Here is a 20,673-nt window from a genome sequence, read left to right as displayed (position 1 = left end):
TTTAAACTTTAGTCTGAGTAAATATGTAGGATCTTTGAAAAATCTCAAGCTGTTATCTAAAGAAGATATTTGCATATATGTTGGCTGCTTGTTGCCTCTGCCGTTCGTACTCTTGCCTGTGCACCCAGTTTTGTTGATTTATTGGTTACATTTAGATATTATCTATGTTCTCTATGCTCTAATGTTTGTGATTATTTTTAAATAGGGTTCAGACTGACAACCTCTTTCCCTCCTGCCCTCCACAACACCACAGGGCTTCTTATGTAACCAGTAAAACAATCCCAGAAGAAACTGATTATTTGCAAAATCATTCCTAGTATTATGTGGGCTTCCTAAGTACCCCATGGTAACCAATGCATGTTAACACATAGTTAAAAGATGATAATTTTTGATATTGGCTATGAATTTGTTCTATTAGGAAATAACATGGAAAAGCAATGGCCAAAGTGTGTGCTCAGCATTTCATACAGTGAGTGAAACATGAAGGCTTCATGAGATGTGTATACTTCATGGAAAATTCTCACTATTACAAAACAGACAAATACAGAAAACATAGCAAAAGCTCTCTTAGCCAACCTCCACTTAACCAGTTCATTACATTAAATTGGGTTAAACTAAACATTCTTCCTAAAACTCTTACTGAAGCCCATGACTCTCCTTCCTGTTGAGTTCTGCATTGCCAAGGGTCAGCTCTTTTGTTCTCTTCCTGTAAGTTGATTTGTTATTGTAGTGATGAAAAATGAGCATTAAAAAGTCACTCCAGCAATAAAAACTAAGTAAATCCTTTGGAATGCCAATAGAAATAGTTTCAAAAAATAGTTGTCAAATTAGGTGTGGTTAGGTGTTTTTTTTTTAATGTATTACTGCAAATAGCCAGACACAGCTGATCAAAAATCTTTTGGCCTAAAAGGATCAAAATGTAGGAGATCTTGGATAGTCACCAGAATCCTTCATTTTCTCAATCTCCTCATCCGTTTCTGGGCTGCTCGTGGATGACTTTTCTTGGTTACTATTATCAGTATCTGTTTTAGATGGTTGGCTTTGTATCTCCAACAGCCGTAACTTCTTGAATTGCCTTCTGTCATCTGTATCTAAAGCTTTATGTTTCATCTCTTGCCGTGCAATACTAGCTGGACTAGCTTCAGGAATGTCAGTGTATTCTACCATTAAGGTCAGGTTGTCTACCATATTTTGTTGGTGATTGGTATTACAGCTACTTTTAGAGATACGCCTATTTTTCAAGGAGATAACACATGAGTGAAGAAATTCACAATCTGGAAAAAAGGTCCGTAAAGCTTGACAAAGAGTAACGTTCTCCTGAGGGTCTTTTTGGACATTCTTGTCTCCTAAAACAAAATAAAATAACAGTTCAACATACAATAGTTGTTCTACAAAGCATTTATAGTTATCTATTTGTTAGTAAAGTTGAGTCAGAAATACTAACAATTTTATCAACTTGCCTAACTGAGAAAAATGACTTGCATAATCCCAAACTCCAACTCATGCCATAATATTCTAAGAGAATACTATAATTAAATTATTTAATATCAACAATAGAATATATTTATAATAGTACCATGTTCTTTGCTCAGTGGGACTTAAGAATATTAATAAAACAATTATTTTTAATCTTAAGATGGGCAAATTCATCAGTGCAGCTGGCTCATCCATAATTCAAATCAGAATTTTTTTTTTTAGGCATAGAAAGGTGGTGTGCGAACTGTTTACTTACGTGCTGCTTGAATCTGTGCTTGTTTTCTTTTTTTAATTTCTTGTTTTAATCTGTTTACATCCTTTAGTAGTTTTTCTACTGCTTCCTCACTCTCTTCTACGTGTTTGCATATACTCTGCAAAATAAAATAATGCAAGGGTATGGATAAAGTTCCCATCTTGTTTCATAAAAACCTTCATGGTACATAATATCAAGTATTATTTGCTTTTATAAAATCTTTAATTTTGCTATTTTTGGAGGAACTCAACAATAAGCACTTGTATGGTACTTTATAGATAGCAAATGTTTTACAGATGTATTAACTTCCCATTTATACACTAGCTTTATCATACCAGTTATTTCTTTGATAATGCACTGAAATAAAAAACAAAAATATTTAATTCGCCTTGAAACAAAAAATACTGTACTATTTTGAGAGGTGCATAATTACTGTAAACATTTAATATTAAAGAAAAGTGACTGCGCCGTGACCGGTTTGGCTCAGTGGATAGAGCATCAGCCTGTGGACTGAAGGGGTCCCAGGTTCGATTCCAGTCAAGGGCATGTACCTTGGTTGCGGGCATATCCCCAGTAGGGGGTGTGCAGGAGGCAGCTGATCGATATTTCTCTCTCATCGATGTTTCTAACTCTCTATCCCTCTCCCTCCCTCTCTGTAAAAAAATCAATAAAATATATTTAAAAAAGAAAAAAGAAAAGTGACTGCATTTCCTGTTATGAAAGAATTTTCATACAGGAACTTCATAAATCCTATAAAAGAATCTACTTTTTTATTTTTAACTGTTGACACTATTACAGATGGCCCCCGTTTTCCTCCTCTTTGTCCACCTCCACCCAGTCCCCCACCTCCCCAATAGTACCAAAAAAAAAAAAAAAGACAGAGACAAACCCCTGCCTTTCCCACCCCCGTCTTCTTCCCCCACAGGCATGCATCTCCTAAACTCTAAGGGTTCCCATAAGACTTGCAACTAGGGGAGCAATGGGCAGTAGCCCTTGTCCCAAGCTAATCCCTTGAACCTGACTCCAAGGTCCCCTTTTCTCTGACTCTCCAGTGAGCTGACAGTAGCCCTGCCTTGGCTCACTTCTTTCCCATAATAAACGCACTCTCAAAAAAAAAGAAAAAAGGAAAAGAAAGAAAAGAAAAGCAGACCAGCCTCATGTGTCCATCAGTTTGAAGTACTAATATCCTTTGACTCAGTAATTTCATTTTGGAGATATATCTTAATAACAAAATATATATAGGACGATGATTCTTAGTGTAATATCAAATCAAAAGTTACTTTCTGGTGAGGCTCAGTGGTTGAGCATTGACCCATGCACCAAGAGATCAGGACACATGACCAGGTTGTGGGCTCATTCCCCAGTACAGGGCATGTAAGAGGCAGCCAATTAATGTTTCTCATCCATGTTTCTCCCTCTCCTCTCTCAAATCAATATAAAAACCTATTTAAAAAAATTTAAAGTAACTATTTTCCAATTACAGGGTAAAAGGTTATTATAGCCAGTTTTAGTAGATACTTTTTAAAAAAAATTTAAAGTAACTATTTTCCAATTACAGGGTAAAAGGTTATTATAGTCAGTTTTAGTAGATAACTTTTTTTTTTTAATCCTCACCAGAGGATATTTTTTTTCCTATTGATTTTTAGAGAAAGTAGGAGGGAGGGAGGAGAAGGGAGAGAGAGAGAGAGAAAGAGAAATATTGATGTGAGAGATTCACATCAATTGGTTGCCTCGGGCTGGGGATTGTACCTGCAACCCTTTGGTCCTCGGGCCTGAGTCAAAGTGGCCAGGACTAGTGGATACTTTTTTAAATGTCTGCTCAGCCTATTTATCATGAACTTGTTCACCCTGCCATAAGTTCACCAATAAACCCTTCACTAACGTCACCCTAACTTACCCAAGCAGAGACATACATAGCAAATCAGCAAACCCTAATCTCTTGAATAGAAGAGCTCTAAATGCAACTGTGAGTTAGCTGTCTGGCCAGCCAGTGGATAAATAAACAGAAAGACCTGTAGATACTATGAAGGAAACCTATGTGCAGACACAGAGGGAGAGGAAGTTGTGATGGCACTCTTAATTCCTGGTTCCAATTTCTTCCTGAAACTCAGCTGCTTTCTGCCTACAGTTCCTTTAATACACCTCTTTACATTCCGTATTTTAGCCCAAGTTGGTACTTTTAACATAAGAGTTCCAATGTACTATTCTATGAAGTACACTACCATTAAAAAGAACAAAAGAATATGTAGTAACATGAAAAATGTTTAATATATCGAATAAATAAAAATCATGATACACATTGATGTACCTCCATCACTATCAACTATATAAAAGTATGTATACATTAGTGAAAAACTGCAGAATATGGCAAAGTGAAAACAGTTATGTTGCAATGATGGCATTCTAAATGTTTCTCTATTTTCTAAAATTCCTTTACTACCATTCATATTAGTAGTGTGTAAAATGTATTAACGTCATTTCTCTTAGTGTGTGCTCTATTGATGAGTATGGCGACCATGGAAGTATACTACTGTAATCTCATCTGGAGGAGGCATAGTTGACTAGCAGCCCAGCTGCCATGCTTTTGGACCCACTACTGTGTCTGTGCTTAGGCCAGGCTTTCTCTAGGCGGCTCTTAGTGACTGAGCACGTTGTGGGTATTATTACAAGTCCATTCCTATAGGACAGCTTTGCCTGGCTGAAACTTTTCTGGTCCTGCAGTCTAAATAAAGTTCTTCCTACCCAATTTCCTTTCTCTGTCTTTTTCAGAAGCACCCTCCCCTTCTCAGGCCCAATAAATCTGTCTGATCCTACCTTGATGTTTATTTCTCAAAGGATTGAACTGACAAAGTAAGATAGAACTAAATACAGTGCTAGACTGTCTTGTTCCCAGATATTTGCTTTTGTTTTTATCCTATAAAAGGATTATATGTCCCTACCTATTGTCATGCGATATCCTCTGACCAATGAAATGTAAGTGGAAGAGACAAGCCATCTCTGAGCAGTTTTAAGAACTGCTGTGAATTTCCACTAGCTTTCTTGCTCTTCCTTTGTCATGAGAAGAGTATATCCCACGTAAGGGCTGCTCCTTCAGTCTGGATCCTAGAATAAAGATACTTCGAACAGGAGCAGACATAATGTGATACTAAATTTTTGTGTTTATAGGCTACTAAGATTGAGGTCTTTGTTACTGAAGCTAAATGAAACTAAAATTTAATCTAATGTAAATTTTTCCCTAAAAATTCTCAATGATCAATTTGATATCAACTCCAAAATGGTCTCTAAGTGTTGGACAAGTTATGTTACCTTTAATTCCTCTTGTAAAGAAGCATACATTTCATTTATCTTGTGTACTTCCTTTAAAGATCCATCTTCTTTAAAAAATTCAGGGCTGTAAAACATTACCATTTCATCAGGCAAGTGTACAGAACTCAATGATATGATGAAAACTTATTTGTAGTTGAGCTATGGAAGAATCACAATCATATTTTACTGATTTTAAAGCATCATTGATTGAAAGAGGCAACATTATTTTATATACCAAGAAGAAGAAAAATGCTAAGGCATGGTTTGTAAAACGTCCCAATTTGAGGTAAGTTTAAAACTGTACATCTTAGAATCAACGAAATGCGGTATTTATATAAGACACTGGTAAGCACTGTGGGAACACAAAAATAAATAAAATCTAGTGCCTTTTCTCAAAGTTTATTCACTAGGAAGTATCCTGTAATGCCATTGTTGCTATTTCTGACAATCATTTCTTTAACGATCACAAAAAAGTTATAACTTAGCAGCTGGTAGTATGCGTGAATCTTGGCTAGAGCCTCATTTTTTTGGTATTTATTATGCAGTCTAATTTCATGCCTTTAATCTAAACTGATGCCTTAGAAAATTCATTATTTTAAGGATAGCTACTTAGTCTTAGAAAATACATTAAAATATGGAACAACTTCCCTCTATCTAAATGGACAAGTGCTAGAAGGAAATATGGAAAAAGTAAAAAATCTAGTTTATTTGAGTGATATGGTTATTAGTCAGTTTTCCTTTTATTTTTATTCTTCATTTGTATAGTAATTAATTTTAGTAAATGAATAGGAATAATTTTAGTGGGGAAGCAATTGAGGAATCTCACCTGTGTGTTTTTACTGCTCGGCTAAAACCAGTGGATGTACAGGAACCTGATACAGTTTTATAACCTAGTTGTTCAGACATGCCCAGGTTGGCCACCACTAAGGGTATCCTATGAAAAAGTCTGAGGAAATAAAATTTTAAAATATAAACCTAGAATAAAGTCAAAGATTAGCATCTACTTATTAGTATAGACTACCTTTCTCCTATAAGATTAAAAAACAAAAAAATCCTATTCCTTACTACTTATCCAAGATAGAATTTACTGACTTGAGGAAAATGGCTTTTAAAAGTTGTGAATTGCACTAGTCAGTTTAGCTAAGTGGTTGGAGCATTGGCCCATGGACTGAAGTGTCACACCTTCGATTCCAGTCAAGGGCACATACCTCTGCTGCAGACTCGATCCCTGGTTCCAGTAGAAGTGTGTGCTGGAGGCAACCAATTGCTGTTCCTTTCTCTGTCTCTCCCCCTCCCTTCCAAACTCTAAAAAAATCAATGGAAAGCCCTAGCTGGTTTGTCTCAGTGAATAGAGGGTCAGCCTACGGACTGAAGGGTCCTGGGTTCGATTCCGGTCAAGGGCATGTGCCAAGGTTGCGGGCTCGATCCCCAGTAGGGGATGTGCAGGAGGCAGCCGATCAATGATTCTCATCATTGATGTTTCTATCTCCCTTTCCCTCTGTGAAATCAATAAAAATATATTTTTAAAATATTTAAAAAATAATAAAAAACAACACGAAAATATCCTTAGGTGAGTATTAAAAAAAAAAAAAGTTGTGACATGTACACAGTATAAGATAATTACATAAAAAATACTTTTATGGCTATTTTAACTGATTAGCACATCCAATATAATAAAAGGCTAATATGAAAATCAACCAAATGGAGGAACGACTGGCTGCTATGATGTGCACTGACCACCACGGGGCAGACGCTCAATGCTCCCACAGGGGGAGCACCGCTCAGCCCGAAGTCAGGCTCACGGCTGATGAGCGCAGGGGCGGTGGTGGGAGCCTCTCCCGTCTCCACAAGGATGTCCTACTGCTGGGGAGCGGGCCTATGCCATCAGTCGGACATCCCCTGAGGGCTCCCGGACTGCGAGAGGGCACAGGCTGGGTTGAGGAACACCCCCCCACTTGTGCACAAATTTCATGCACTGGGCCTCTAGTATAAATATAAGGCTAATTGTTGAGATTTAGCCTATCTTCCATGAATAATAAAATTAACCTTAGTTGGTACTCCTTTAACTTAAAATTCTCATATTCCATGAAAATGTTTATACAACCTTTGGGGAGTCTGTTAAACCATTTTGGTAGATCATCAAGAACTACCTTGCTTCCTTGCAGAGGTTGTAGAAAAGCTGCTCAAGTATCTAGATTTAAGTTCTACATTATATCCTTTAGCAACCAATATCTAAAGCACATATTTTTTCCATCTTATGTTAAATAATAGCAAACCCTCAGTGCCAGAAATATAAGTCAACATTCCATACTGGGCTTCTAATTTCTTTATCTGACATTCACTTTCCCATCTATTAAGAACAGATGGTAAGACAGACTTCAGAGCAATATTATGACAATCTAATGTAACAATGTACTTGATAAGCTACAAAAAGTGCTATAAAAATATTGAGTGTATTTTTCTATTAGCTGAAGATAGCCAATGACTGGCCAACATTTACCCTTTCTGTGGTTTATATAAGGCATGCTCCAGCCGATGAGTAGAACAGCTTTCTGTTATTATACTTGGTGTTAATAGCAGAAAAACAAGTTCCCGGCTTGAAAGATGCTGCTGTAAATTTTTGTGAAGTAGTCTTTCTCTAAATGTCATGATCTGGTCTGAATGGCGTCGGAATTTATACCAACCCACCACATCCTGAAATACAGAAAAAACACACACCTTAATTACAATTATTATGTGTCTTATCATAATTAAGCAATACAATTGACAGCCTTAAAAAATGGCTTTCTCGCCCTGGCCGGCTTGGCTCAGGGGTAAAACATCAGCCTACGGATTGAAGGGTCCCAGGTTCAATTTCGGCCAGGGGCACATGCCTGGGTTGTGGGCTTGATCCCCAGTGGAGGGCGTGCAGGGGGCAGCCGATCAATGATTCTCATCATTGATGTTTCTATCTCTCTCTCCTCTCTTCCTCTCTGAAATCAATAAAAGATTTTTTTAAAAAATGGCTTTCTTAATATTTAGCAAGATTTGGGGCATATGTAAACAAAACATACACTTAAATATAAACTTTTATACTTTGTAAAGTATACAAAATGTCTTGCAGTTAAATTACTTTTTATTCAGTTTCAGGACTAAATTTTATTCAATATAGATTAGGGGAAAAAAGATTAACTTCTTTTATGGCATTTGCTCTTTTAAAATCTTAATCTTTAGCTCGGCTGTGCCACTGGTGGGGGACCCAGGCCGGTACCAGGCGCTGCCCCGGGTTCAACCATCTCTACCTGGAGGAGACTGTCCGCTTCCTGCTAGGGCTTCACTGCCGGGGGGTGGTAGTGGGGGGTTCTGGCACTGGGGGTGGCCCAGGCAGAACTGGTCACCGCCCTGGCAACCCCAGCAACCAGCCTCCCAAACCCCCAGGGAGCAGGGATCCAGGCAGTGGGGGGTTGTTTTCTCACCTACCACCCGGGCCCTGCAACCTCAGGGGGGAGTGACCACGCTGCCTGTGGAGGAACCAATTGTGTCCACAGATGAGGTCATCTTCCCACTCACTGTTACACGGGATAGACTGGCCCCAGGGACACCTCAGGCCAAGGGCCTAGAAGTCCTCTTGATTGCTGTGGTTCAGTGGTCCACCCCAAAGCTGCCCTTCACCCAGAGCATCTATACCCACTACCGCCTGCCCAGCGTTCGCCTGGACCGCCCGTGCTTTGTGATGACTGCTTCTTGTGAGACCCCATTTCAGACCTACGAGCATTTCACGGTCACCTACATGCTGCTCAACAATCTCCAAGACTTCCTTGCTGTGAGGCTTGTGTGGACCCCGGAGCACACACAGGCTGGGTGACTTTGAGGATCAATCAAGACTGTGCTCGTGGAAGCCCCTTGCTGAGGAACACTACAGATGTGTTTACTGGTCGCTGTTTCTGCCCCCCAGGAAAGCAGCTGTGTGAGGACCTTCGGGCCATGCAGGCTGCCCTAGCCTCCATTGTCTGCCACACGCCCCTCAACAACCTTGGCTTTTCCTGGAAGGGCGGTGCACCAACCTTCAGTGTAGCCTTCCAGGTTCTAAGGACAGGGCTCTTTGAGGTGGGCTGGGGAGGTGCTGGAAAGGGGTGGACAGTGTGGTGGTGATGCAGAATGTTGGGATAGGAGGCATCAGGGCTGCTGGCTGCTAGAGAGGAAATACAATGGATGGCACTAAAGCCAGGCTGAGGGAAGGTGGAATTTAGATCCAGTATTGGTCTGTCAAGGGGAAAGGAGATTTGAAAGGAGGTCTGGGGCCTGGAAGCCAAGTGGGAATGCTGATCTGTCTTTCCACCCCAGCTGAGCCAGCACATGAAACTGAAGCTACAATTCACTGCTAGTGTGTCCCAGCCTTCACCCAAGGCCCAGCCCCTCTCTCGAAAGAGCAGTCCCAGCAGCCCAGCTGTCTGGGACTTGGTGGAGGCACCAGGTTAGCCTGGGCCGCTCTCAGTCCTTCTCCCACAACAGCCTTCCCGCAGCCACCTCACGAGGAATGGAACCAAGGGAGGGGAGCCACTGGACTCAGCAGAGGCCAGAATTGGAGAGGGAGCAGGAAGCCCACATCCTCTGCCTTCCTCCAGGTCGGCAGTGTGATGGAGGGTAGGGCCATCACATCCCCTGTGGCCTCCACAGTTGGCCGCCCCCTCTACCTACCCCCGGAAAAGGCTGTGTTCTCTCTGGACAAGACTGCCAAATGCAAGTGCAAAGTCCTGGTGGTGGAGGCCATAAAGTAGCACCTTGCAGGCTCTCTTACACGCCCAGAAATCGAATGCCCCTGGAGGGGGTCCTTATTCCAGGCTGTGCCTCCCTAGGGATGCCTCCCATTGTAGGTGAGGAGGCCACAGCCTGTCTGTGTCTGCTGATGAGGGAAAAGGTGTGAACTGGGCGTGTATGGCTGCAGCACTAAACCAACAGTATTCCCCTGACTTCCTGGGGTGGGAGGGCTGGTCCCTGCACTATAAAAACAAGTAACTTCAGCTATGTAAAAACAGTAATGGATTAAGTCCTAGAATAAATGATACTGGGAAGGGGTACGGTGGGCAGGCAGAAGAGGAAGAGATCAATGTTCATTGGAATAGTCAAGGGAAGGATGAAAACAAGATTAATTCTTTTAATGACTAGTTTTGCTTTCAGAGCAGCCCCTTAAATTTCTGGAAAGAAAAGCCTTACCTCACCTGCTTTACTAGTATAGGACATCGTGATGACACATGATGCTGAAAAGTGCTTTTAGGAACTGAAAATAATACTTATAATATAAAAGACAAGCTAAGTCAGGGAATACCTTTTTGATACTTGATAGTATTTTCTTTAGTGCTTGCTCATTTAATTCACCAGAAGAATTGTAGAAACTGTAAAAACCAAAATTAAAAGCATTTCAAATAAGCTAAAAATATGAATGATTTTATTAGCACCTTTAATTTTAGTTACTCCTAACCTAACTACCCAACCCAAATCCACATATACCTACCTGCTTTTCAGATGAAGTTCTAAAATAAATAGTAGAGAATGTTCTCAAAGTATCAGACTTAAAGTGTTAGAAATATGAGGTCCATAAGCAATGAAAAAGGAAAAGGGGTTGAGAAACCTCAAGAGATAACTCTGGGCATCACATTTTCTTAAAACAAAACACTCTTCATTAAACACAGGTATTTGTGAATTCACACAGCCAGTTCAAAATTAATTCATAATTTACTTATTAAAACTTAAAGGAAAATATTGATACATACAAAAATATGTAAAATGAGTATTGGAGCACAATAATGAAAATTTATTATTTACATATTTTTGGATGTATCATTATTGTGCTCCAATTGTTCATGCCAAAGGCAATATTTGCTTTAAATTAAGAAAGTGTTTCAGGAGTTGGTTGGTTTTTTTGTTTTTTTAATGGGGAGTGCGGGGGAGCACAGAATAGGTACTGCTTTAGTTTAGTGGTCTTTGTTCTGTAGCTGGAAAGCCGAAGATGTAGGGAGAATTAAAAGATAATTCTAAAAGATTCTAAAGCGTTTACTTCCAGCCTTCTTTCCCTTCCAATAACAAGGAATGCACATAATATTTTCCTCCTGTTAACATCCGAGATAAACCATATTATTTTCTGTGATGGTGCACTATCTGTTATGCAAAATCCTTTATAAATAATAGTCACTGTAATAAGTTTAATGGTAATTCTAATCTGTACACTAAAAATTAAGTTACATAGAACTAATGGTATATCCTAATGGACAATATATTTTTTCTTTTTAAATTACAAAAGCTTACATTAAAAGTTTTTAATGGAGCCCTAGCCAGTTTGGCTCAGTGGATAGAGCATTGGCCTGCAGACTGAAGGGTCCCAGGTTTAATTCCAGTCAGGGGCAGGTACCTCGGTTGCAGGCTCCTCCCCGGCCTGGGCCCTGGTGCCTGTGCAGGAGGCAACCAATCAATCTGTTTCTCTCACATGGATGTTTCTGTCTTTCCCTTTCTCTTCACTCTCTCTAAAAATCAGTGGGGCCCTAGCAGGTTTGGCTCAGTGAATAGAGCGTTGGCCTGTGGACTGAAGGGTCCCGGGTTCAGTTCTGGCCAAGAGCACATGCCCGGGTTGTGGGCTCGGTGCCCAGTGGGGGGCATGCAGGAGGCAGCCAATCAATGATTCTCTCTCACCACTGATGTTTCTATTTCTCTCTCCCTCTCCCTTCCTCTCTGAGGTCAATGAAAATATATATTAAAAAAAAAATCAGTGGGAAAATATCCTCAGGTGAGGATTAAAAAAAAAGTTTTTAATGGAAAAATAGACAGTGTTCCATCTACCAAAGGGCAGGTCCAGAGAAATACTTTTCATGAGTCTCCACCAAGAATCCCTTAGTCATTCAACAAATATTTTTGTATGTCCATTTATGTAAGGCACTATATGAGCTGTACCTCTTTTTGGTGCAGCAGTTTAAACCTTTGCACTCGCTTTTTTCTCGATTCCTTTATTCTACTCGGGATTTAATTTTTTAAATACCCCAGATTTTACAAAGCGCGGCAGTAGAATAAAAAACTGGAGTTTCTTTTCATACAAACTTATTTATTTGGATTTTTTTATATTTCAAATTATTGATACATTCAAAGAGTATAAAAAGAGCTGCTACCGATGCTAACCGTGTTGAGTCACACTCGACATCCGAGTGCAAAAGATTAAGACTATACTAAGCCGCTCTAGCCGGTTTGTCTCAGGGGATAGAGCGTCGGCCTGTGGATTGAAGGGTCCCAGGTTCGATTCCGGCCAAGGACACATGCCCGGGTTATGGGCTCAATCCCCAGTAGGGGACATGCAGGAAGCAGCCGATCAATGATTCTCTCTCTTCATTGATGTTTCTATCTCCCTCTCCCTTCCTCTCTGAAATCAATAAAGAAATAAATTAAAAAAAAAAAGACTATACTAAGTCTTTATTTCTATCATCCTCTACCATAAATCTTTATCACCTTAACCAAATGCTCCACTGCAACTCTTACACAATCACTAAGTGTGACCATAAGATAATAATGTTGACTATTCATAACTGTTTGCTTTATGAACATTTATTTGTGTACTTTCCCATATGTATGTAACAATACCTCAATAAAAAGTATTTAATAATACCACAGCTTATATTAAGAGCTAACAATACTACTTCTATATATAGGACTAAGAGCACAAGTTTTTACCCTAGAAAAGCAAAAGGAAGCAGGGTAAAGAACCTAACTGGTTAATTGACAAAATATAACATTAAAAAATAAGATAAGTGAATAAACCTATGATAAACTAGAATAAAAGGGTAGGAAAAAAGGCTGCTGTTGATGTATGAAAAATGTGTCACTGAGTTTACAATAATGCAATGAGGTGAGTGGGTGTGAGAAGGAAAAGCAATCCTCAAAGTAAACTGGTACCTGGGAGAGGCAGTAGAGACCAGCTAACACAAGCATATACATACAAAGACTGAAATATTAGGGTTGAAATGAACAAGTAAATTTTCATGTATTAAAAAAAAAGTCTTTTCATTTTAAACAGCAGCACCATATATAACAAAGATACTCTGTTAGTTTTAAGAATTACTTCACTTACAGAGTAATTTTCACAATGGATCATTTACTTGCTCTTGCTTACTCACCTAAAAAGCTGATAACATGGAATATATTTCTGAATGTCTGGAAAAAAAGAATTTTTAATTAAGATTACATTCATTGTTATTTGAATAACATAATGTCAAATACCTCACGCCAGGAAGTACTTTACCATTATCTCGTTTAAACCTCAGAACAAACCTATGAGACAGATGTTATTCCTTCCATTTTAAAGCTGAGGGAACAGGCAGAGAGATTAAGTGACTCTCCCAAGCCAGGGCCAACATTCAAAGAGCTTCACTCCTAAGTAGAGTGGTATATACCTTCTATGAATGTTACTAACAACAACACAAAAGACAAATTCAAAGCTGCAATTTTTCCTTTGAATTCTAAAATGGGTTATACTCTAAATTTACGCAATTGATAAAAAGGGCTGTTAATGGGATAATCCTTTGTTATTACAAGTAGTTGTCTCACAAAGGATTTGTTAATGTTAACTATCAAGAAAAAAAATCCAAACATCTTTTTCTTTATGGGGTATGGGACTATGCTCTAACCAACTGAGCCATACCGGCCAGGGCAAAACCTCTTTTAAGAGGCTAGTTTTATTTCTTGTCAATAGAAATAAATCTAAATAGGAAAAGTGATCATCCTACAGATAGTCTTTGTAACTGATAACAGCCCAACATTTTCGGGTGCAGATAACAAAGTATAAAATGAAAATTTCATTAACCAAAGCAATATAGAAATTTGTAGATCTTGGATTTTATCTGTTATCATGTGTCTTAAAGTAATCTAACATTTTAAAATAGTTTGAGCAAATACTTAAGCATTTCTATAGCACTTGCCTGACACCTTAAAGCTGAGTACTATTCCTGGCACAATGGCTCAGTAAATAGTTGCTTATTTAAACTCCTCAAAGTGTGTTTGATACTTTGGGCAGCATGCCAATTAAAAGAAAAAGGCCCCCCAAAAAGGTCAGTACATAAACCCTCAATCTCATTTGTAATTAAGAAATGCAAATTAAAATGATTTTTTTTTTTTAACTTATCACATTGGCAAAGATTCAAAGACCTGATAATAACTAGTGGTGACAAGATTATGGGGACACAGGTACTTTTACATATTGAGGAGTCTAGGATGGCATGACTTTTCCAAAAGGCAATGGTCTACCTCTAGGAATTTGACTTTCAGATATATTCAAAGGCACAAAGACATATGCACAATAAAATGTCTACTATTTTATTACAAATAGAAAGTCATTCATAGCTGTTTAAATAAGTTATGGTAGATCCATATAATGGGACTCTGAAGCCATCCGAAAGAATGACAAACTATACACAATGACATTCTTCTGTACTAATAACATCTTGGAGATATTTTATCCATGTATAGATGGTCCCATTTGTTTAAATGGAACATATACATATGAAACTAATAGTGGTGGTCACAGAGGAAACTAATGAGAGTGAGTTTAAATTGACTTTATGTATTTACTTTATACATATACACTATAATTATACACATACGTAAATTTACATATATGTACTTCCATTTTTTAAAATATATTTTATTGATTTTTTACAGAGAGGAAGGGAGAGGGAGAGAGAGTTAGAAACATCGATGAGAGAGAAACATCGATCAGCTGCCTCTTGCACACCCCCTACTGGGGATGTGCCTGCAACCAAGGTACATGCCCTTGACCGGAATCGAACCTGGGACCCTTGAGTCCGCAGGCCGATGCTCTATCCACTGAGTCAAACCGGTTAGGGCTGTACTTCCATTTTTAACCTTTTAAAGTGGCAAACAAAAAATAACATGAATAATCCTATACAATAATAGAGGAATATGCAAATTGTCCATTACTCCGTAACGTCACGACCGATCGCAGGAGGCTGCCTGTGCGTGTGCGGCGGGGCATTGCTCCTGAGATGGGGCAGAAGCGGGGAGGTGCCCGGAGGAGGCAGGACCATCCCGTGCCGGGGGAGGGCGGGGGTGAGAGCCCATAGCGACCCCTCACCAATCCTTCGCCACCCACCCTAGGGGAAGGAGCACAGCACAGCAGGGGGGAGGCTTCCACACTCTCCTCCAGGGCCATGATGGGGCGGAGCTGCCGTGTTGCTCCGGAGATGGGGCAGAAGCGGGGAGGCGCCTGGAGAAGGTGGGACCAGCCAGAGGCCACTCAAGGGACTGAGGGCTGGACTTGAAGCGGCCAGAGAAGGCAGAGGGGTCAGGGGCTGGGCTAGGTGCGCTGGAGCTCTGTGTGGAGAGGTTCGGGTGTCAAGGCAGGGTGGCGGGTGGGTGGGTGGGTGGGTGGGGGGGCGTGTGATTTTGCGCACTGGGCTCCTAGTGTGAATATATACTTATACCTTTCTGAAAAGCAATTTGAGAGTACAGATCAAGAACTTTAAAAATGTTCATAACCTTGCCCGGCAGGTGTGGCTCAGTGGTTGAGCTCTGACCTATGAACCAGGAGGTCACAGTTTGATTCCCAGTTAGGGCACATGCCTGGGTTGCAGGCTTGATCCTTGGTGGGGGGCATGCAGGAGGCAGCCGATTAATGATTCTCTTTCATCATTGATGTTCCTGTCTCTCTCTCCCTCTCCCTTCCTCTCTGAGATCAATGAAAATATATCTTTAAAAAAAAAAGGTTCATATCCTTTGACATTATAAGCATATTTCCAGGAAAATATCTATAAGAAGGAAAATATCTATACAAGGATGTTCACTTCAGTATAACTTATGATAATAAAAATTGGAAATAACTGATTATAATTTACTTATTTTAAGGACTGCTGAAAGTCCACAGAAGTAAGGCCACAGAGAATACAATGCAGTTATAAAAAATGATAGAGGATAATTTAACATGGGAAAATGGTCATGACACAATGATGTTATGATGCAAATTTTTTTTAAAGTACACCACCAATTTTTGTTTAAAAAAATATGCTCAGGCCCTGGCCAGTGTGGCTTAGTTGGTTGAGTGAGTGTTGTCCCATGCACCAAAAGGTTGCTGGTTTGATTCCTGCTCAGGGCACATGACCGGATTGTGTGCTAGATCAATAGAAACATATATTTTAAAAAATGTTCAGAAAAAGCTGTATATGTTAATCAAAAAACTTCCTATATATTTTAAAGCTCTCTTTTTCCTCTTTTCCCCCTGAAAGAACAGCTGCCATCCTTGTTTTCCCACAGTAATGTTACCTGCTTATGTCCCACACTTTTTCCTGCTTTAGACTAGGCCATGGCATAACTTTAATTGAGAAATGAGGGCAAGCCTGAATGGTGTTGCTCAGTGGTTGAGCGTCGACCAATGAACCAAGGGATCATGGGTTTGATTCCTGTCAGGGCACGTGCCAGGTTGTGGGCTTGCTCCCCAGTAAGTGGTGTGCAGGAGGTAGCTGAGAAATGATGTTTCTTTCTCATCCATGTTTCTACCTCTCTATCATTCTCCCTTCCTCTCTCTCTCAAATCAGTAAGAACGTAAGAGAAATAAAAGCAATATGCTCTTTTAAAATCTGCTTTTAAAAATTTTTGGGATTTTTTTGCCAAAACCGGTTTGGCTCAGTGGATAGAGCGTCAGCCTGCGGACTCAAGGGTCCCAGGTTCGATTCTGGTCAAGGGCATGTACCTTGGTTGCTGGCACATCCCCAGTAGGGGGTGTGCAAGAGGCAGCTGATCGATGTTTCTCTCTCATCGATGTTTCTAACTCTCTATCCCTCTCTCTTCCTCTCTGTAAAAAATCAATAAAATATATTTTTAAAAAAAAGAGAGAAATTCTATCTGCTTTAAAAAATAATTTTTTTTGTTTTTTTAAATCAATTTAAAAAGTAATTTATGCTGACCCCTTTTTAGCATAAACCATAAAAAATAGGAGACAAAGAAATAAGTTACTCACCTATTGTATAAATAACTTCAACATCATCCATTTGGGAATCAGTAATGCTATTCTTGGCTTCACCTTTCACTTCCCCAAGAAGAAAACCTTCCTATGGATACAAATTAGAAAGGGTAAATATATGGAAAAAACTGACAGTATTACCATTCAGTCACTTAACTAACCAATCTCTCAAGTACTTAACAATGTATACAGTATGTGCTTCCAGCTTGGGGGCACAGAAAACAAAGACCAGATGCACTCCAAGTTTAGCTGGGGAACATGAACAGTTAAATAAAAATGAGTAGAGACTGTAAGTGCCACTGTAATTTTAGCATATTTGGGAGAATAAAAGGTTTGAAGCCAGAAATGAGCACACAATGCATGAGGAATGAGGAGCAGAGCAGTCTGCCTGGGAACTGAAGGCTCCCATTTGTAAGGAAATCATAGATAGGAATAACCCCAATAATGGAACATCCCAAATGACTGGCCAGGGACTCTGAATTGATGGCACATACTTCTGGGAGCCAGTGGAGGCTTCTGAGCCTCTGAAATGACACAATCATCAATGCTTTTAGATTAAAAATCGTACAAAACATTAAAGATTAGAAATTCAGTATCAGTCTTCTTTCTAAAAGGGGAGCTGGAAAAAAAAAAAAAAAGAAAAGAAATAGCCCAGCCAGCGTGGCTCAGTGGTTGAGCGTCGACCTATGAACCAGGAGGTCAGGGTTCGATTCCTGGTCAGGGAACATGCCCAGGGTTGTGGGCTCCATCCCCAGTGTGGACATGCAGGAGGCAGCAGATCAGTGATTCTCTCTCATCATTGATGTTGCAATCTCTTTTTCTCTCTCCCTTCCTCTCTGAAATCAATAAAAACATATATTTTTTCAAATAAGAAATAAAAAATATAAGGTGAGCTGAAAGCCCTGATTCTTTAAGAACTATATACATTCCTGCTAAATCAGTGGTGATTTATTTTGAGTTCTGGAGAATTCAGTTATTTCTTTTTGCACATTTAAAGACCTATATGCTTGAGCAACAATGGAGATTTTATCGTCTTTATAATTAAAAATACCCTTTTCTCCCCATTTCATTAAAGAGCACAAAGGGAATGTTTCCACGATGTGAGGGTTTACTGGACAAAAAGGGAACCAAATCCGGAACTCTACACTCTAGTACTCTAGACAAATCCTGGGAAAGGAAGCGGGGACAACACAAGTATAATTACCTAGAATATCACCCTCTAGCCCGCTGGCTTAGTGGCTGATGTATGCCCAGGCACCAAGAGGTCACAGGTGTGATCCTTGGTCAGGGCACAAGCCCAGGTTTCAGGATCCATCCCCAGCAGGGAGCGTGCAGGAAGCAGCCAATCCATGTTTCTCTCTCTCCCTCTCCCTTCCCCTCTCTCTACATATCAATACAAACATATTAAAAAGAAGAAGAAGAAAATCACCGTTTAAAGACTAAAGGAAAAAGATCTAAGAAACAAGGGCCTACCATTATGATACTTTCCAAGGGCTAATTACACTACAGAGGACTTAAGGACCCATTCTGTTTATATTTACACTAAGACATTCCAAAATAATTTCCACAGCCACATACATTTAAAATAGTCACATTTGTCTTTTCTAGGTGTTAATCAAGGTTATTTAAGGAATGACTAGAGTGTGTTCAGGATGGTATTTTCTAAACTATTAGCAAGTTATTAAGCACTTACTCTAGGGCACTACTTCCTGGGCTCCAAGTTTTACAGTGTTTAATTTCATAAAAATAAGTTTATTAAAATAGACACTGTATTTAAAAAACGACTTCCTTGATTCACCCAGAGGTTTTTTTAACCTAGGCAGTTAGTATGAAATGAGTATTTAAATATCTAATATTTGAGCATAAATATTTAAATCATAACTGAAAGCATCAGAAAAGGAACTAGCTGAGGCCTTACGACTTAATAAACTTAATACTAATGCAAAAGTCCGATATCCGATACCCAATTAAGCTTTTTCACCCACTTATAAGATGCCCCCCAAATGGCCACTGGACGCAACACCTCTTCATGCTTTCCCCACCCGACCCTTTCGTTAACTCGGCAGCCTGGGAAGGCGGTGGGCACCGAGGGGGAAAGGCAGCGGGCCCGGCCGGCGGCGGAGCGCGGCGCACTTCCTCCTCCTCCACAGCCAGAGGGGCCCGAGGAAGGGGGTGGGGACGGGGGAGAGAGAGAAAGGGGGGCGTGCGGGCCACTCGGATCGGGGCTCGGAACAAACCCGGCTCAGCCAAGGGAGGGCTCATCCAGGGAAAGACCTCGCGGGCGGGAGGCACCTCCGGGGCTGCCCCGGGGCGGGAGGAGGCAGAGCCCGAGGGCTGAGGCCGGCGCTGCGGCCCCCGGGAGACCGCGGGCCACGGCGGGGAGGGCGCTCGGCCTCTTCCGAGGCGACGCCGGATCCCGCCCCGCCCCTCAGCTCACCGAGTCCGAGTCCGTGTTGAGGTGCTGGAAGGACAGCGCGCCGAGCACGAAGCCCGAAAGGACCGCCGACGTACTCTCGCCCTCCATGCTGGGCCGCCACAGCGGTGAACCCCTGGGCGGGGCGGAGCGGAGCGCGCCAGGTCGGATCCCTCCCTGTGAGGCCGCACAGCCGCAAAGCAGGGCTGGGCGAGGGGGCGGGGCCATGTCGGGCTGGGGGCGGGGTCTCTCTGGGGGGCGGGGCCCGCGCGGTGCACGGGCAGCGGCGCTCTCCGCTGGGGAGCGGGCTGGGGAGGCGCGGGCGCCCTCTGTTGGGGAGGGCGCAGCAAGGCGACTGTGGCTGGTGGGACCCGCCCCTCTCTCTTCGCCCACCTTTGCGCTGGTCCTTCCCTGGCTTCCCTGAGGCCGCTACATGTTGGGCATCTCTGGGGAGGGTACGGAATGTGTTTTGGTGGCCAGTTGCTCCTGAGGAACCCGTGGCATAAAAGTGCAAAACTATCAAAAATGAACACTGCTGACGGAATGGAAGCATGGCTTAGTGGCACTGTACTATCACAGTAGATATGCTGCGTTTATGGCTTTCAAACTGCAGGATGCTGCCCTTTACCAATGAAACTACTGAATACCAATACAAGTATCAGGGATTGTCTCTTCTAGAACTCTCCAGCGATTATTCATCCGTGGGGTGGGGAGCAGGAGAGAAGTTGGGTTTCTTTGACAGGTATAGAGCGACAGCCTGCGGACTGAAGGATCCCAGATTCGATTCCAGCCAAGAGCATGTACCTTGGTTAAGGGCACATCCCCGGTAGGGGGTGTGCAAGAGGCAGCCGATCAATGATTCTCTCTCATTGATGTTTCTCTCTATCCCTCTCCCTTCCTCTCTATAAAAATCAATAAAATATATTTTAAAAAAAGACTGACAAAAGTGCCAGGGTTCTGTGGCTGGGAACCTAAAACCTAATGCACAGGAGTGGGTAAAATGGTCAGGGAATGAAGAGAACTTTCTGAGATTCCTTGACAGAGGAGCCTCATGCATTATGGTACCGACATCTGCTGGTAAAGCCCTAATATGGGCTACAATAAAAAAATTGAGTGAATATAGAAATGTATAAGATTATCGATAATAATAACAGTAATAATTCTATTACTGGTAATAAGATTAATGTGAAAGTTTGAATGACAGGCCTTATGTGAAGAGGTTGTGTCTCCTTTATCTGA

At 41.1% G+C, this 20,673-nt stretch overlaps 2 protein-coding genes across 5 annotated transcripts; one reads left to right on the top strand and one right to left on the bottom strand.

Moving 5' to 3' along the window:
* Positions 1-447: 447 nt before the first annotated feature.
* ABRAXAS1 (abraxas 1, BRCA1 A complex subunit) lies at positions 448-19,612 on the bottom strand. Of its 4 annotated transcripts, XM_008143596.3 has the most exons (9): positions 19,459-19,612; positions 17,019-17,109; positions 13,168-13,204; positions 10,341-10,407; positions 7,536-7,729; positions 5,862-5,981; positions 5,036-5,120; positions 1,733-1,847; positions 448-1,346 (listed from the first exon to the last, which is right to left on the bottom strand). In XM_008143596.3, the coding sequence occupies exons 1-9, from the start codon at positions 19,543-19,545 to the stop codon at positions 913-915; spliced, it is 1,230 nt and encodes a 409-aa protein (XP_008141818.2). In that variant the 5' UTR covers positions 19,546-19,612; the 3' UTR covers positions 448-912. The 4 variants fall into 4 exon arrangements, with proteins under 4 accessions (XP_008141818.2, XP_028004134.2, XP_054583669.1 ...); XM_028148333.2 differs by lacking the exon at positions 5,862-5,981; XM_054727694.1 differs by lacking the exons at positions 13,168-13,204; positions 19,459-19,612 and having other exon boundaries at positions 17,019-17,077.
* LOC129151011 (trafficking protein particle complex subunit 14-like) lies at positions 7,815-9,792 on the top strand. The gene is given in 6 exon segments (XM_054724488.1): positions 7,815-7,848; positions 8,563-8,871; positions 8,967-9,121; positions 9,359-9,477; positions 9,479-9,525; positions 9,605-9,792. Coding segments are annotated over 6 exon segments (852 nt in total).
* Positions 19,613-20,673: the final 1,061 nt, after the last annotated feature.

The sequence above is a fragment of the Eptesicus fuscus genome, chromosome 2 (assembly GCF_027574615.1).
Source record: "Eptesicus fuscus isolate TK198812 chromosome 2, DD_ASM_mEF_20220401, whole genome shotgun sequence".
Lineage (NCBI taxonomy): Eukaryota > Metazoa > Chordata > Mammalia > Chiroptera > Vespertilionidae > Eptesicus > Eptesicus fuscus.
This window is presented reverse-complemented; position numbering and strand designations above follow the sequence as displayed.